This window comes from Podarcis filfolensis (assembly GCF_964270895.1).
Source record: "Podarcis filfolensis genome assembly, chromosome: 1".
Taxonomy (NCBI): Eukaryota; Metazoa; Chordata; class Lepidosauria; order Squamata; family Lacertidae; genus Podarcis; species Podarcis filfolensis.
Window position 1 is genome coordinate 39,213,446 of NC_139604.1, and position 19,298 is coordinate 39,232,743.

The window sequence follows — 19,298 nt, forward strand, 5'->3', positions numbered from 1 at the left end:
GTTTCATGTAGTGGTGCTTTTGAGAGATATCACAAAATGGACATCCAGGTTGGATGTTCTAAAAGGAAGCCTGAGATATCCACCAAAAGGAAACTCATCCAAGCTCATCATTCAGGATGGTTCATTAATGAAGCCTCTGTACCATGAAGCACATTAGACAGGAAGTGCTTCTGAAAAGGGCAGGTGGAGAGCTTCTCTTGATCAACCTTAATTGTCAGGAAGAGTCATACAGAAGGGGTTGACCTGCAAAATATGTAGCTGTGTGCATGTTTTCCTTTGTAGACACAACAGCAGTTACAGAGGACAATTTAAACCAGGGATCAAATTGTGAAAGTGGCGCAAGTAGGAGATTCATCATTGCTCATCAACTGGCGGGGTAATAATAATAATAATAATAATAATAATAATAATAATAATAATATAATAATAATAAATTCTACCCCGCCCATCTGGCTGGGTTTACCCAGCCACTCTGGGCGACTTTCAACAGAACATTAAAAACAGTATAAAACTTCACACATTTAAAACTTCACTAAACAGGGCTGCCTTCAGATGTCTTCTAAAAGTCAGATAGTTGTTTATTTCCTTGACATCTGATGGGAGGGCATTCCACAGGGTGGGTGCCACTACCAAGAAGGCCCTCTGCTGGGTTCCCCATAACCTTGCAGTGAGGGAACTGCCAGAAGGCCCTTGGCACTGGACCTCAGTATCTGGGCTAAACGATGGGGGTGGAGACTCTCCTTCAGGTATACCGGGCCGAGGCCGTTTAGGGCTTTAAAGATCAGCACCAACACTTTGAATTGTGCTTGGAAATGTACTGGGAGCCAGTTGTAGGTCTTTCAGGACCGTTGTTATATGGTCTCGGCAATAAAGTTTGCAAAATTGGCATAATCTCTGAAGCATTATAGTATCTGTTGGACTATACACCCCATCCCATTGTACTTATACCAATCAGATTTGAACATATGGAATTCCTTTGTTTTCCTCGGGAGTTCTATTGTGTCTGCTGTGTTAATCCATTTAACACAGCAGCACATCTGATCAAAATCTTCCCTAAAGAAATTTTTATATAACCATGTAGATCACTTGAAATCTACAGTAAGTACATATAGACGTGCAATAAGTCACACACATCTTCCTGCTCTGTTTCCTGCAGTATCACAATGGTGAATGGGTATCCAGAGAACATGAAAACACCAAAGCAACGTTTCTGAATCTGACAACGGTGGACTGTCAGATCCCACCTCTGAACAATACAGGAGCAGGAGCTGTTCGTTTCATGATGGATGCTGAGCCTTATGCAAGATGGCAAGTGAAAGTAGGAATTTCTTGTGCTACTAGCAAAACAATTTCAAAAGACATTTCTCAAGCAGCGTGATGATAAAATGGGAGATTACGGATTTCTTCCTGCTAATCACTGTGAATAGGAGTGCACACGAGAGCAAGAGATCTTTAGTATTGCCTCATAATAAATAAGAAAACAAAGAAATAGCAGAAATTACAGGCATTGTGGGCATTTTAATAAGTAGTCTTAAGGTGCAAATTACAATCACTGTTCCCAGTAATCACCCTGAGCTGATATAGTGGGTGAATCAATTCTTAATCATCTGCATTTCATTTCAAGAGACACGGCTGAAATTCTTGATTAGGTCACAAGTGCAGAATGACTTCAGCTTCATACTGCTGCCTGTTGGGGGCCTTTCTGGCTCACATCCTCCATTTTGAAATTGTTGTACAGGACAGTCCTACTCAAAGAGATGGCAGAGAACGATGCCGAATACTTGGGGATCTTCAGTTTTACTGTAGCTGAGCGCAAGTGGCTTTTCTGTGACATGCTTCTGCACAGGTGTGGTAATATTTGTGTGGCCCAGCCACATGGATGTAAGCCAAACTTACCATCTTTTCCCACAGAATTGTCATGTGTGCATGTGGCACACCCAGAATGCACTTCAGCTTGCTGATTAAGTGGTTGAAACCTACCTACCCAGGTCAAGAGCACTCCAGACCCTGAGATCTAAGGGTAGCCTCTGGTGTCATGGGGGGCAGGCAGTGGTCTTCAGTGATGTTATTAAGCACAACACACCAAGCATTAACCACAGTTGTGGAGAGCATGTCATTCAAATAGAAAAACACAAAGGAGCAAACATGTCACCGATCGGAAATTAAGACAGAAAACCTAGCTAAAAGGGTTGTTGCGATGCTAGCTGTGAACTGCTATTGTGAACAGCCAGATACCACTGTGGACAATGGTGCCACAAGGGCAGGACTTTCAGGCCCCCAAATGTAGAAGTGCTGGCTTATTTATTTACTTGTTTCATAAAATTTATGCACCACTCAATTCACTGTAAAGCAGTCTAACCAAATGATGAAACAATAAAATTGAGGAAAAATTCACAATCATACTTTACAACATTGAAATACCAAAACATATTAGTTACCTCAACTTTCTAAGCATCTGGGTATGAATGTTTCTAGCAGGCGCCGTGCAGTCAAGGTGCCTGCTTGATCTCAATAGGCAAGGAGTTCCAAAGTGCTTCTGCTGCCACACTAAACGATTGAGTTTCTACAAATGCGTAACAGGTATTATCTGGCACCTGCAGTAGTGCCAGTTCCACCTATTGAAGTGGTTGAGTGGGCACATGTGGGGCAAAGTAAAGTAATATGAAGTGAAGTAAGACATATTGCACCCTGAAGATCAGCCACCCACACCCAAAATAGAACTATGGAGTCAGAAATTACCAAAGTTCATCACTGGTAGACCTCAACATATTTGTTTCACAATTTTCTAGACAGGCAGCCAAGAAGATGCCTAATACTCTACCCTTGCTGCTTTATAGGAGACTTTGATCTGCCCGTGCTTCTCCAAAGCACAACAGAATAGTTGGGATGATTTATGTACATATTTATTTATTTTTTGCAGTAGCTTATTAACTTTTGAAGAGGAGATCAATGTTTATTTTTGTTTTAACCAAAGCACAGCAAGCAAATGAATGGGGTTTATTTGAATATCTTATTAGAGGCTGCTAAAGTCCTAATCATTATTAATGTTCATCTGTTTGATCATTAGTGCTGTGCTGAGAAAATGAACATCTTGAGGGCTTCCTTTACTAAAGGAAAGAAATTAAGGTTAAAATTGCATTAAGAGTGATCAGTTTATACAGATGAGGTAGTGCTTTTGCCTGCAAAATGGCAGGATGCTAAACTAATCCTTCTTTCCGCCTCAGAGCTTGATTCGCTTAGGCCTAGAATCCATTTTCAGCACCAGGAGTTTGTATCAGTCGTATCATCTCCTACACTAACATTATCTGGGACCTTTATTTCTATATATGCTAGCTCATGCGAAGACTGGGTCTGATTGAGTGCAAGTACATTGACCCACCCCATCAAATAGCTACATCCAGTCCCAAATAGAAGCATGGCTTTCCATTTCAGATTTGAGCTGCAGACCACACACTTTGCAGATTAAACCCTAGCTAGAGACCCTTGAAATGGTTTTCCCGCCTTATTAAGGTGGCTTGTCTATGAAGAATGTGGCTAGGGAGCCCCTCTTCTAAATCAAATACTGAGAGAATTGAGTTCATTCTTTAAATTATGTTAAGTTATGCTAATTCAGTTTCAAATTCTCTGAATAGATTGTAAACTTATTTCCTTCCTTTGAATTGCAAATGCTAGGCACTGCTATATCCTCACATACCTCAGTCCCACCTGTTCACACCTGAGTGGAACAGGTAGTATTTTATCAGTTTAAAATAATATAATGTTTCTGGAACAGTTCACTTAATGCTGATTTTTTGTGGCGTGTCCCATTCTCTGTTCACCAGGAAATATCAGTTGTGTGTGTTTAGCTTTACATGAGTTTTCTTTCTGTTGTTTGTGATTTTTGCCTCTCCTTTTTTCTTCTCACTCTTTTCTGTGCCTCACAATGATGCCTTCCATCTGTTCAGTGCCGTGGCTGTTGTTACCCACTAGACCTACTGGGGTGTCTAGGAGGTGATGGGTGCATGGCCAGTGGAGACACCGGGGTGTGGCCAAACTGGCATGGGTTTCTCCCCGTCTCTTTCTCTCTTGAAAAGATACTGTGAAGAATTGCATTTTTACAAATATTTTAGTACCTAACTAAGCTATGTGCCATGATTACAGTTATGAGATACAAAAAAAATACACACACACTTATTCAAGTAAATTTTGCTCAGAGTAGACTCATAATAATAATAATGATGATGATGGCAACAAAACATTCAGCAACACTGAGTTGAAAGAGGATCATATGGTGGTAGTCTTTCCTCCACTCCTTTCATTTGTGGGGATGTAGGAAGCAGTGGCAACCTCTTCAATTTTGGTGGTGATGCAACCTCTTTCTTTCGTGTCTTCTCGTACCCAGGCTAAGTAGGCAGATTCAGTGCTTCCATCTGCTCTGATGTTTCTGAAGGGGTAGCAGAAGTGGTGTAACATGGGTTGCCAGCACCCAGGGTATTGTGCCTGCTAACCAGGGGACCATTAGCACTCCCTGAGTCCTTTCCACCAGTCCTGTATTGATAAAGTCAATGAAATACTCTACAATGGGGGACGCGGGTGGTGCTGTGGTTGAAACCACTGAACCTCTTGGGCTTTGCTGATTGGAGGGCCAGCAGTTCGAATCTGTGTGATGGGGTGAACTCCTGTTGCTCTCCCCCAGCTTCTGCCAACCTAGCAGTTTGAAACCATACCAGTGCAATTAGATAAATAGTTACCGCTGTAGTGGGAAGGTAAACGGTGTTTCCATGCACGCTCTGGCTTCCGTCACGGTGTCCCGTTATGCCAGAAGAAATTTAGTCATACTGGCCACATGACCTGGAAAGCTGTCTGTGGACAAATGCCGGCTCCCTCAGCCTGCAAAGCGAGATGAGCACCACAACGCATAGTTGCCTTTGACTGGACTTAACCGTCCAGAGGTCCTTCACCTTTACCGTACCTGTATCTTTAATGTGTACATTTGAGACATTTGCCCCACCAGCCCCCGCACTCACCCCTGCAGCACCTCAGAGACCAACAGCTTCCCTATGCAGAGATACTGGGGTGGTGGTGAGACTCGCATTCTTCCTTGGCACCGCTCCCTTGCCCTGACTCTCTCTGATGATTGGTCTATGACCGATAACTTACTTGTCCTCCTATTCCATGTTGTCACCACCGCCAGCAGCACCAGCTGGCAAGGGGGCAGTGGCATGGGGTGAAGAGCCTCGGCACTGCCCACCAATAGGTTGGAATGGAGGTGCAATACACAAGAGGCCTACACAAGAGGCAGCTGCAGCACCCATGAGTGTCAAGTATGATGGAGAGCAGGATGAGGGAGGGAGTATACAGTGGAACCTCGGGTTATAGAAGCTTCAGGTTACAGACTCTGCTAACCCAGAAATAGTACCTCGGGTTAAGAACTTTGCTTCAGGATGAGAACAGAAATCGTGCTCCGGTGGCGCGGCAGCAGCAGCAGCAGCAGCAGCAGCAGCAGGAGGCCCCATTAGCTAAAGTGGTGCTTCAGGTTAAGAACAGTTTCTGGTTAAGAACAGACCTCCAAAATGAATTAAGTTCTTAACCCGAGGTACCACTGTATTTTTAAAGCCCATGCAGGGACGCCCTGGCAATCAGCCATTGCTCAAATCCACTCCTCAGTCTGCCCACATGAACACTGGGATATTTTCTGTGTGAGGGGGAAGGCACGCTTTTGAAATTTTGTACCCCTGTGGCCCTGCCCACGCTACACCACTGGGTATAAACACTCAGGACAAATGGACCTCTTACCAAGTCAGAGCAACCAGTTATCCAGGACTTCAGGCAAGGGTATCTTCCAACCCTACATGGAGATTCAACTGAGGACTTCTGCAGGCATCTCCTCTGCCACTGAGTTCTGGCCCTTGAATAGCACCTCTTACAAAAATCAGAAAACTGAGAATCTATGTTAAAACCCCATAAACCAGAACTGGCTTTCCAAATTCTTGAACAATGAACATAAAGGATTTTTCTCTAACATAGAGCAGGAGGGCAGATAAATTCTTACACTATCTTGTCCAACTGAATGCTTAGCAACTATATCCAGATGCCACCAACATCACACCAGTCATGTGCATTCAGATATTATGTGAAAAGTAAAACTAGTTATGATGTGCCAAAATGTAGGGCCCACTTTGTTTGTTTGTTTGTCTATTCTGTCACCAGTTAAACTGCATGGCTTCTGTGCCTACAGGAAATACATACGGCAGCAGTGGGGGCAGTATCGGCCCTGATTTTCTGCTCATTTCCCCTTAGATTGAACACTTCAGGCATTACATCTTATGAATGAATAGCTGCACTGAGTATGGAAATCCATCTTAGGGGGAGTCAAGGGCAAAGGCTGCCATACAGAATCATCTTCCTTTGAAGCAGGCTCAATAAAATCTTGTTGACATCTATGAGATTCCTCTAGAGTAAATGTTTTATGGATTGCAATCAAAATGTCTGAAGCAGGATTTATTGTTCAAAATTGTGTCAACTTGAGTAAGAAATTTACAGGAAGAGGTTAAACAGAGCACGGCAGTTATCAGAAACTCCAGATTTTATCCGAGTGAAAAGATATTTTGGTAATAAATGAATGGCTTTTCAGTTTGCAGCATCAAGTGATTTGTTAGCTTGCAGGAAAGTAACTTGCAAGTGGTTTAATTTATCTTCTTGGCAGACATTTAGTTCAGGGGTGTATTGGGCATGTGCTTTAGAATGTGCAGACAGTATCTGTATGGAACATGATCACATAAAATGATATGATATATTTTTTGTATATTTTAGATTTCTAATGATGGTTTCCAGTACAGTAATTCAAAAGTCCTGACCTTGTATGACGGAGTCTGCCAGGATTGCGAATTCCATCAAAATGGGCTTTGTAAATTAAAGGTAATTTCAAAGCACTTAGAGGTTTAATACAGAACATCCATCTTTTCCTTAACCCTCCGGTTTCCCTGGATTGCCTGTATAGCTTGACAAGTGTTGGAGAAGAAAATGTGTTTATTGATCAGCTGGGAAGCTAAATATATTTTCTTCCATTCACTTGTAAATTATGCCCTTTTTATATCAATCGTCAGGAAGCCAACACATTGTACATAAAAAAACATTTCTTCCAAATTAACATTTTATATTCACAAAGAATTTAGCACCTCCATGCTGGAAATGTTCATGTAAGTAAATGAAACTTGGAAACAGCAGAGGTTCTGTAATTATCTCAAATAAGGCATCTTTCACACTCAGAAGATTCCGGTTTACAGAGAGCCTTTGCTGGGACGACATTGCTCTCAGTCTCCACAAGCAACATTTCTTTGTGAGACATGGTGTCAAATTCTTGCCAGTCCTCTCAGATTTACTGGAGGGTATTGCAGCTACCAATCCTATTACCTCTGGGCCTGTTATCTTCAAGTATAGATGTGATTGCCACAGCTGAGAAACAACTCTCAACAACTACACAGGCGCAAAACTGCTCTGTAGTGACTTTTTAACATGAGGACAAGGTCTACTGTAGTTTGATTTCAGACCCAACTCTGATAGGTACTTCTAGCAGCATTTTATTTTATTTACACCCTGCTAAGTTCACTCTTTGACCCTTTACACCCTGATGCAGCCTAGTCAGCAAACTAGCTACATGGTTCTATGCCATAAATTCATTAATTTTGTAACTTTCCCACCTGTTGGCTCCGTCCCAATTGCATTATGTGAAGCAATGTATTTTTAAGGGTTATGCAAAGCTTTGTGGTTTAGTTATCATTCTTGTTGTTGTTATTTACATTATTTATTACGTTATTTATTTATTATTTAGAAATGCGCATTCCGGGATCAAATAAAGAGATGTTATGAAGCAGATTAAAGAACAAAAAAAATTACTTTTTTAAAGCAAAAGAATGACTTATTCAGGAGGTTTTATTGAAAAAGAAGCATATAATATAATTCTAACTAATATGCTGCCTTGACAGCTGGAGTTGGGGCTTGGAGTTGGGTTCCATCCATATGCTGTTGACATTCAATTCCTATTTCTTCTTGCTATCTGAATCATGTGTGGCTGTGCAGATTCTGCACTGGTGCTCAGCCACTGTAATGGACTGGATGAAGGCTAGTTGAGGTGGAATTAGATCAAGGTGCTAGGACTCAGCACTTCTTGAGCTTGGGAGACAAGCATATGGCCAGTTCTCTATGGGGCTGCACTCCCCTTATAGTACTTGCTGATTCTTCTCTGTCACTGGAGAGCCAAGTGACATAGAGGGCTTTTTCTTAGCTCCCAGCTGGTTGGCCAGTTACGGCTGTTCCTATACAGGGATGGCCTTGCCATAGTAATTCATGCTCTGATAAGCTCCCAACTGGATAACTGTAGTCCACAGGGTGGCTCTTGCAGACCACTTGGAAATTGCAACTAATCCAGATGTAGTAGTTTAGCTTTTGAGTGGAGCAACTAGCTGGAGCCATGTTAATACAGTTCAAAATCTGCATTGACTGCCAATATATACCAGAACATCATACTTAAGAATGGTAAAGATCGACAGATTAGATTCTAGATCACTGTTCATTCAGACGAGTCTGTCTTTTAGCTTAGCAGAGGCGAATAATATACAGCATTACATGAAGCATGTAATTCAAAATTTTCAACCATTATCCCCTCATTAAGTGGGAACAAGTTTCAGGCACCTATGCACTAAATCACCAGCTCCCACACTACCTGGCTATTGGCCATGCCGACTAGGGATGATGCAAGCACAACAACATCTGTGATGCTGTACCACGTTGGCTAATCTTGAAGATTCTCAGCCTAGCTCCACCCACCTGGTGTGAGTGCAGCTGGTGAATGTTACCAAGTGGGATAGAGCTCCAACATGCCAGTTTAAGTGTTATTTTGCAAGCCACTGTTTATCCCATCACTCAGTCTTTGTTTATTTTCTAGAGGGCACCAATTTGGGTGGGTGATGGAACTTGCAACCTAGTAGGGAATGCTCAGCTTAGGAGTGGTTTTATGCCACTGCAGCTATCTGTTTGGAGGCCCTTTGAAATAAAAAAGGGGGGAGTATGTAGAGAAGGCTGGGATTTTGTATGATTTGCCCACATGCCTAGATACATGCTAATCTCTATATGGTAGTGGATGGCACTGTGGCATGGTGGTGTTCACCTGACCTCCATACAGCTTAGTTGCTGTTCCTTATGGGGAAGGGTGAGGCAAATGGGGAGGCCAGGACAGTGGAAATTCACCAGCAGGAGCGCCAGATTGTACCGCACCAACTTTTCCACTGCCTCTCCCTTCTCTTTCCCAGTAAGCAACATCAGTCAGTGAGTGCTGCCACCCCACCAAGCCATCTGCTGCTGGCTCTGCGTAAGGACTCAATTATTGAACAATGTGCATTGTGTAACATCAGCAAGCCCATATAGAGGGAGGACTAGAATGCGCCTGGGAGAGAGAACTGCTTTGTTTTGGGACTGTTGTTCAATATGACCTTTTCATGTATGTCTTCTTTTAGTATGCCTTGTCCCCGGAGAAGCAGCATGGCTCTAGGCATGGGGAAAGTCATGGTGCTTAAGTTAAGGCAGGCAAGAAGGCTTGCTAGTCCTGAGGCCATCACACACACAAATGGAAATGACTGAAGCACGTTGTTGCATCCCATTATAACCAAGGATTTGTGCTATTGAATGGGGATATGTGGCATTTTCCCCTTTACAAATGGCTTCCGAGCAGATTGGCAATTTTAATTGTATGTGAATGAAAGGAGAATTTTAGGATCTCTGAGCAAACAGTTTCACTTTTTGTACTGGGTCATAAAGCAGCGTTTCCTCATAACTGTAGTCATAGAGTTCTGTCATACAGAATTTTAGCTATTATACCCTTAGAGTGGAGCCCAATTTCAGCAGGACCAGATAATTAATCACTCTGATAACAGGTGTCTGGGATTAATGATCTTGTACAACATGTTAGTGATTTTCATATGATTTTTTGTTACAGTGGCATTATCCGGCAGCCTGAGATAAGCCATTCACAACTACAAAAATCTCACAATGAAGCTGGCAAAGCCTGTGTCATTACAGCAATTTTTAAGAATACACTTGTATTCTTCCCCAAGGCAACAGAGTGCTAGCATTTAAATTGCTGTCATTTCATTATTCCTACAGCAAAATATTTCAAGCAATTACTTGCTGCTAATTTATCTTTCTTCCCCTTACTTGCAGGAAAACGCTTGCAATATAGATGGATTATGTTATGCAAAAGGTGATTCGAGCCTTACGAGTCCTTGTCTTCTCTGTGAACCAGATATTTCCAAATTCACCTGGTCTATCAATGAAAGTAAGCCTAAAATGCATAAAATGTTTCTATGGTATTCAGGTTTTGTTGAGAAACCCACCCGGTGTTTTTGAGAGAGGGATATTCTTTCTCTGGACCTGTATATTGTGTACATTTCTGACATTTCTCTAGGCCAGCATTTATTAAGCTGGTGTCATCCTGATGTTCTGGATGACAATTCACATCTGTGCTGTCTAGGCTGTGGCTGATAGGTATTTGTTCAGAATATCTGGATGACCCCAGATTGGCCAAGTTTCTGTAGGATGTAATCTACAGTGGTACCTTGGTTCTCGAATGGCTTGGCTCCCAAACAAATCAGCTCCTGAATGCCGCAAATCCGGAAGTGAGTGTTCCAGTTTGCAAATGTTTTTTGGAAGCCGAACATCCAATGTGGCTTCTGATGGAGTGCAGGAAGTTCCTGCAGCCAATCAGAAGCCACGCCTTGGTTTTCAAATGGTTCTGGGAGTCAAAGAAACTCCCAGAATGGATTAAGTTCGACAATCAAGGTACCACTGTACTTTCTTTGGAGAAGGCAGATTCGCATTAATAGGAATATGTACATTTTGGACACTAATGATATGCAGAGGTTCCAGGTGTGTGCTCAGATATTTCTGAGCAGCAGCATGGGGAATGTTTTTCTAGGACCAAGGTGAAACTGTCAAACTTCTTTGTTATTTTTGATGTTCAGTAATGTTTATGCAATCTTTTTATATTTATACTGGCTTTTTTGGTATGTTAGATTTGCCATTCTGATGTTGTTTTATTATATTATGAAATTGTTTCGTACCGCTTGATTTTGAAACGCATTCCTGTTTTCTTTGTTGCAAGCTGCTTTGAGAATGGTGTCTCTGTGTGTGAAAGCAGCATGCAAATAAAATTATGAATGAATAAATTTTCACATCCTTTGAAGACAGAATAGTCTAATCTGGAAAGATGAACTACAGTGATCAGGTGACTTATTTTCCATCAACAAGGAAAACCAGTAAATGATACTTTGGGCCATTGCTACCACATGTCAGTAATGCTGGGTCCAACAGTATCCCTGAATCACACAGTGGTCCTTACAGTGGGGTGACTTCACCCAAAACAGATATGCCAAGTCAGCCTGACTACTGAGTTCCTGCAATCATTAACTCTGGCTTATCTAGACAGAGTTTATTCACTGTCCTCAAGTCCGCCACTGAATATATACATCCATTGAAGGATAGCACTACACATTGCTTCCTGTATTTAAGAGTTAGGTCAAGACATTCCTTAATCCATTTTATGATACTTAATCTATTTTAAGAGCATGGTTATATTACTTTGATGTTTTTATTGAGAGTATTTTTTATTGTATCTAGGTTCTTATTGACTAGGTTCTTAACAGACATGATGACTGTTTTCAATTGGAATGCACAGTATAAAGTTTAAATGTAAAATAAATAAAAGCTTTCCTGAATGCATTGCTCAAGTTTCTCAAACTGCTGGTAACTGTTTTTAACTAAAATGTTCTAGAGGGATTTTATCGTCTTTGTCAACTGCTGTGTAACATTAACCGTAGCCACCACAATCAACCTCAAATGTTAAGTGTATGCCACTAAAACGATAAAATGTGTGCCTTTGTTGCCCAGAAAGAGGGAGAAACATGGCAGAGAGACAACCACACCATACATTAAAAGTGCATTTATTTATGAAAATATTTTAATCTGCTCTTCATTAAAAAAAATCCAAGCCGTTTACAACAGCCGTACAATCAAATACAATAAAAACCTCATCAACTACCTATTACTGAAATATATTTTTTTGATTGCCTGCATAAGCTTAGCAGCATAAAAAAGCTTCAGCAGATGTTCAAAAGGTGAAAAAAGGCACCTGCTGAATCTTTCTTGGAAGAGCCTTTCCCAGGACTGGGCCAAGAACACTAAAGTCTTGGTTTCAGGCCACTGTCAGATGAGCCTCACCAACCTTGGGTTGACCAATGATGCTCCTGCTCCTACTACTTTAACAGTCATGGCTTTCCCCAAAGAATCGTAGGAACTGATTCCTCCTCATAGAGCTCCTATTCCTGACACCCTTGACAAACTACAGTTCCCAGGATTCTTTGGTGGAAGCCATGCGCTTTAAATGTATGATGTGAATGTACCAACAACCAACAAGACTGTGACCGGTGATGTATTTTTGCCAGCAATTTTCTGGTGGTCCAGGTGGTAGATGTAGTTTGAAAACCGCTGTCTTAGGGAATTAGAACATTCCGTACATTATACATTATTGCGTCTTGCTATTTTGCTTAGATAACCAGCCGCCTGTGTTCCAAGCCCCGGCCAGCCAGCTTCTGACATTTGCAGGAGAGAATTTTGTGTACCAACTGCTAGCAGTGGATCCCGAGGGATCAGCCGTGCTGTTCATCTTAGAAGGCGGACCTCCAGAAGCCACCCTCTCTCCTGCTGGCCTTCTCATTTGGAAAGTCAGCTCTGCCGAATCAGAGAGCTTTGAATTCACCGTGTCTGATGAATGCAATGCACAAAGCAGGCACTCGGTTCAGGTAGGAAGAGGGAACCCTTCAGAAAACTGGTTTATCACACTATCCGTTGCTTCCATTATAGCTAATAATTTGTTACTGTCTTTAAAAAGCTAAGACTTCAGCTATTTTCAAGTAAGTGCATATTATCCAACATGACAGTAATGATCAATTAATCTAATAAATAACTCGGAGAACGTAAAACCCATATATACAACGAACAAGAGAGGGTACTATCGATTGCTGTCTGAAAGAACACTTTTGCCGAGCCTCTTAATGGTTCATTAATCTGCTTTAAAATTCACTGTGTGCATTTGGATCTTTGAAGAAAAGCACATAACAACATAAAAGACCAGGTTTTCGCCATAAAGGGGAGAACATAATTCATTTGCAATGATATTTTTAGAGGTTCCCATGCTCTTATGTCGTTACTCCAGAGCCTCGGCTCCCTGGCAGTGCTTCTCTTCTGCTTTGTCTTTATTGCAAGGTGTTCCATTAATCCTTCAATAGGGTGGGCTAATGAGGTAAATGCATAGGAGGAGGAAACTTACAACCAGAAGTGTCTCGCTCACAATGGGTAATTGTTAAGGAGCTTGGAACGAGATAAGTGCAGGATAAATATTAACCCACAACACTTGATACAGAATTTACATGGTACCACACCCAGATTTACCTAGAAATGCATGAAAAATAAATAAATCAAGGGTTAGATTCATCGTCTGTATAAGGCCAAATGAGATGTTATGCCAAATACACAGCTGCCACTGAAAATGGCAAGTGTGTGACTAACTTTCCCCTTCCTCTCTGCAATGCTAACTGTGTCCTGATAGTTCATCTTTATTTAGTCCATGCCAGCAGCCAATGATGTGGCGCAGCAGTGGGGAAATGCAGGATGTTGTGGCATTAGGAGATGAGCAAGTTCTGCCAGCTATTAGAAAGGTGCTGGGAGGCGATGCATACCTTCAGTTTTCAGTGGCTATTCCATATTTCTCATGTTGCATTAAGTGCCCCATGTAAGTGCTGCTTCTAGTAGACATGCAACAAGAGTGGCAACAATAGAGAGGTCCTTTTCAGTAGTGGAATGTTCTCCCCAGCGATGTTCACAAAGTACTGACCATATCTGATTCTTTCTGTTGCTTGGTGTGATTTGCTGCTGGTTGGTATTTTAACGCTGACCATGCTGATGTTGTGTGTTTTGCTGCAGTTTATTATAGGATTACTTTTAGAAACTCTCTCTGGTGCTTAATTTTTATGTAATTTTGTATCTGTATTGCATTTTTTGATGCAAGCCATTTTGAGATCTCTTGTGGTATAAGATGATAAATAACAATAATTTGGCCCTCAGTATGTCTCAGCTACATTTCAGACAATATTGCTTTGTATTTATAATTTCATATTTGGAGCTACAAACCATGGTTACGTAGAATTCTAAATGACTAGATCCTGAAATAGCTGTTTTACTAAAATAAAGTTTTAGGAGGCTGGATACTGAACCCTTCCTTTGTAGAAAAGGTAATTAGATGCTCCATTGCAATGCAGTGCAAGAGAAAGAAGAAACATCATCCCAGTGCTTTCCTCTTTTAGATTGCAGTGAAACCATGTGGCTGCTTAAATGGTGGAACATGTATCACCAACATCAACTTCCCTCCAGGTGTTGGTGAATACCTCTGCATATGTCCCAGTGGATTTGAACAGGAACTTTGCCAGAACAGCCGTAATGACTGCCAATCAAACCCATGTGGGATTGGCTCCTGTATCAATGGAAAAGATAGTTACATTTGTAAATGTCCAGCAGGTTGGAAAGGTAAGCAGAATTTCGCATTTTTTTCTGGAGTCTCCTTACTGTTTTCTGGTCAAATTTAGAGGCAGTCTATATACTACTCCTGGTATGTGGAAGTAGTGTCTGGCACACTGAAGCGGTATCTGAATATCATCTTTTCCACATGGCGGGATTAATGCATAGAACCTAAGGATGGACTAATCTGTCAATTTCAATCCCTCATTTTCCCAGTTTTAAGTTTAGTTCACTACATTGTGATTTTTTTCTTTAAAAATCTTCACAAAAATTCATCAGCATTCCTTTGGTTGGTAAACTGCCAGGTAAAATTTGGAGAGGTGCAAATGGATTTTGGTCCATATCTTGTTTTGGGAAGTAAAAATTAGATAGTTTTGCATTAAATTGTTAGCCAAACCAAATTTCTCTCCCACTCCTTTGAAGCAAGGAGACAGAATCAGTCATTTTCTACTTACTAACTCTGGGACACAGGCATCTGACCACCGTTCCCCACTACTGTACTTTGTTGCTTAATTGTTGCAGATTAGGTAACACGAATGAATCTGACATCTGACACTTGTGACCTGAACTGACACCTCAGGATAATCAAAACACAGGTTGAGGAACTTTGGAGTATTTCCACACTAAGGCCCTTTAGTACATCTGAGACATTGCTTTTCTCCTATTAGCACAAAATACAAATACAAATTCCACACAGCAGCAAATATACCCCATTTATTACCTAGCAATATCGTTTTTCTGGTCAATGTCTTTCTAATATCTTTCTTCAAGTCAATCAAATTCACCAAAGTTGCTTTCAGCAAATGCTAATTGAAAGCATCTTGGTTGCTAGTTGAGACCATTTAGTTGCTTCCTCTTGTTCCTAGCTGGGAGATTATAAACAGACTTATTTGCTCCCTGAGTAGCCACTCTGAATTACCACAATGTCAGTTTCTCTTCCCCTGGGGTGGGGGTGGGGCTTTAATTATTTATTTGATAGGCTATTCAGTCTATAAGTCAGAAGCTATTCATTACCACTAATATATTAAATTCAATCCCTTATCTTGGAGCTTAAACAGATCTCCATTTCCAAGCGGACATCTTCAGCAAGCAAAATAGTCACATTTCCAGTGAAGCCGTGATTTAAGTAATCAAGGCTTTCTAAGAATATGATCCCATGTTAATTTCTGGAGAGAATGAATTTCTCTGCAAAAGGGTTTAAGGCCAATATGTACAATGATTTAATACAAAAGAAGGTGTGCAACAGATGATGCTAACCACCAAGCAAAAGGGGGGATCTCAGTTCTTTAGATTGTAAGATAACAGGGGAATATAGTAATCTTTTAAGCTTGTCCTGACAGTAGCAAATACACTGTGAACAATGGGGGCCCTTGCCTCCATTTATCAATAATCATAGGGAAAGTGATCTGCTTCAGTTACCCCCTTTTCCTTCAGGTTCATGTAAATAAAATATTCACTGTTTTTGCCATTATTTTCCTGTAGCAAGTAGGCTTGGGGAGGGGAAACCAAATAAACAAATGATTGAGTGAAATAGGAATATCTCTCACCTGTTTTAATGGCAGGTGAAAAATTATATGCAAGTGCAGCAGAAAGCCAGCTGGGAAGGTAGATGATTTCACTTCAGGGCAGGTTCCATTACAGCAATAAAAGCTTATCCTTGATGTTGTGTTTATGTCTCAATTCCCCAGAAAGCCATCAATAATCTAATGAGAAGGCAATGCTGTACTGCTCAAGTGACAAGACTGTTTCAGCGTCACTTCTTTACAAATGATAGCAAACAGATAGTAGGAACAAAGACACGAACTCTTTAGAGAGCACCTTAAGTATCATCTCTGGAGAAGCAACTCGTGGAGAGTGCAGGAGGCATTGTTATGCATACAGAAATACAAGGGCAATCTTAATTCCTCTCTGCTGTCATTGATAAGACAACATTAATTTTGGATGCATGCCAGGGGAACAGGTAGAGGGCTAAAGATTTTTGAAAAGGAGCAAGAGCCATGGGAATGCCTGTGTAGACTGTGGGCCCAGAGTTCATTCGCAGTAATTTTAAACTTCCATTCGATACCTTCCCACTGGGACATCTAAACGCATTGACAGATATTTAAAGGGTTTGGTGCTGATGCTCATTGCCACCATTTTCTGTACATAAAGAGCACGGTGAGGAGCACAGATATTGACAAGTTAAAAAATAAGGTGGGGGGGCATAATTCACAAGGGAAAGCACACCCTTTCCTGCCTTCCCTTTGCAGTGTCCTTGTGTAAAAGAGTGTGAAGATTTTCCCGGTTAGGGAGAGAAATGCCCCTTTTGCCACGTTGGGAGAGCTCTAGTCCTGTGTGATTAGATGCTCCAAAAGGCTGTTGAGGGTGCACATTAGAATGGACCTTTGAAGAGATGTGGACCTGGATAGACAACACCTGCATTTGGATACGGATTCAGTCCCAGGCTTGTCACATTGCTCTCCAATGAAACCAACATACAGAGAAACAAGGAATGCTTCCATCAGGACTGTGGATGCTATGCATCAAATTGTCTTTCCATTGTGACTGCACTACAATGGCACACACAAATATTTTCCCGCTCTCAGATTGCCTCCATTTTGTTTCCACATTTACATTTTGCCTCTCACCTACCATGTTGTCTACCTTGGGTTGCTAAGATGGCAAGGGCTATCAACCAGAAACAAGGGTGCTGGATTGACCAGGCTAGCCCCTACCATCTATCAAAATGAAAAACAGTGTGTCCTAACCCCTAAGTGTCATGTGCTGAAGAATTCTGATACATGCAAATACCAAACCTCCCTGCATGTGTCCTAATGTAATCAGTAGAACACTCATCCATTCATTTATTATCAGTACCACAAGGCCTGTGCTCCTTTATGGTTTTCCTAGCACCACATGACCTGTCCATCATCTTCCCGTTTTCAAAAAAGTGATCCTAACATCACCATTGCTTTTTCTCCCTCTGGAAAACCCATATCAGCAGAAACCATAATGTTTATTTTCTAATTTTTAAATGGTTTTTGGGTTCCTGAACCAAGAGATTAATCATACAATCAGAAGATTAATTTGATAACAAAGATATGGCAAAAGCCATTCATATATAAAACTATTGATCTTACAGAAACTTACAAGCAGCAGATCCCCAAAACCAAAGATATCTGAGAAATTTGGGTTCTAAAGAATATCTGTAGGAGAGGGGGTAATTAGTAATTTAAAGCATCATGTAATTTATGTATATAGGAACAAACAACCTGCCCTAAACCAACTGGTGAAGTTTACTTTATCTACTATAGCAGAAGAGCTAAACAAAGCTTCAAATATTTTGTGTAGCTAAGATTATCATTGTCACTTAATGAACCCCATGTTGATTAAAGAAAAGCACCTGGTTAACAATCTGTGCTGACCTTCCAAAACACATGACCAGATTTCCAACCAATCTCTGCAACCCATTTCTTAATAACAGATTGAACTGCAGCAATTCACTGATTATCCTATTTAGGTCCATCTCTCTCTCTCTCTCTCTCTCTCTCTCACACACACACACACACACACACACACACACACACACACAGTTTCACCTGCTGGTTTCTTTGTATCAAATTTCTATCCAAATCATGGAGACAGCTCAGATTGTTTTTTCTTCCAGCTGGTCAGCAAAAAAACTTTTTTGCACAGTATAATCAGCTTTGGTTAGCAAACCCAAAGGCCCAAATAATGACCCTAGATTTCAAATTATATGATAACATTGCCGGGATAAAAGGAAAACAAGAAAAGCATGAGCCACAATTTGGGAAAAGGGGGTTATTCATTTCCTTTGGGTAGCTAATGCTTTTCACCATAACTCTCAAGGTTCCACATTTTTGATAGCAATAAGCTGACAGTAATGAACAGTGAAGCAGCAGCAGGATGAAATGAACCAGTGGGGAGTTTGGGTGGCAAATGAATGACATATTCTTCAATGAGTTTACAGCTGAGACACCTGCCTAGTATGCATGAAAGTTTAAGCTTAGGATTAATCAGAGGCTTTTCTGTTTATTAACCTCCACTGTGTTTTTCCTGGCACAGGGCTTACTTGTCAGGAGGATACAAATGAATGTGAAGAGGAACTTTGTTTTCCTGGTGTCTCTTGCACAAACACATTCGGATCTTACACATGTGGCAACTGCCCCAATGGGATGCAGGGTGATGGTAGAAGCTGCAAATGTGAGTATTCTTTGTTTGTTTGTATTTATTTTTATATCATTTCATGTGTGTGTGTATGTCTATGTGTGTGTATGTATATGATTAAGCAATATATATGGGTATCCCATCCTGCATACATTCTGGTGCTTGTCTACAAAAACTGTTGCATGTGAAAAGTGTAGAAATAAAAATACTACACACACACACACACACCAACCCCAAATTTTGCATCAGAATAGGCTGGATGCTTCAAGCTGAGTAACCCATGCAACATCTGGAACATGCCATCTTCTTTTTTGCACAGTATAATCAGCTTTGGTTAGGAAGTAAACAGGATTAAGACTGAGCCCTGATGCTTGGTTTCCTGGCCACTAGAAGTTCTTCACATGGCTTCTGAGAGCCTTCCTGACTCACCACTATACATAGAACAAGCCCCTTCAAGTGGTGGATCAAGCATCAATCCCTCCTCAAGGGTTTTTGTCATTTGAGGCATGATGCTTGAAGGGGGCAGATTC

General features: G+C 41.2%; 1 protein-coding gene across 1 annotated transcript in view; it reads left to right on the plus strand.

Moving 5' to 3' along the window:
* Positions 1-19,298, plus strand: part of LOC310747408 (von Willebrand factor D and EGF domain-containing protein-like) — a 211,575-nt gene that overhangs the window by 101,364 nt on the left and 90,913 nt on the right. Inside the window, exons 14-19 of the mRNA XM_083581771.1 lie at positions 1,157-1,318; positions 6,793-6,897; positions 10,195-10,309; positions 12,580-12,830; positions 14,391-14,610; positions 18,667-18,804. Coding sequence (XP_083437897.1) covers positions 1,157-1,318; positions 6,793-6,897; positions 10,195-10,309; positions 12,580-12,830; positions 14,391-14,610; positions 18,667-18,804 — 991 coding nt within the window. The remainder of the gene's footprint in view (positions 1-1,156; positions 1,319-6,792; positions 6,898-10,194; positions 10,310-12,579; positions 12,831-14,390; positions 14,611-18,666; positions 18,805-19,298) is intronic.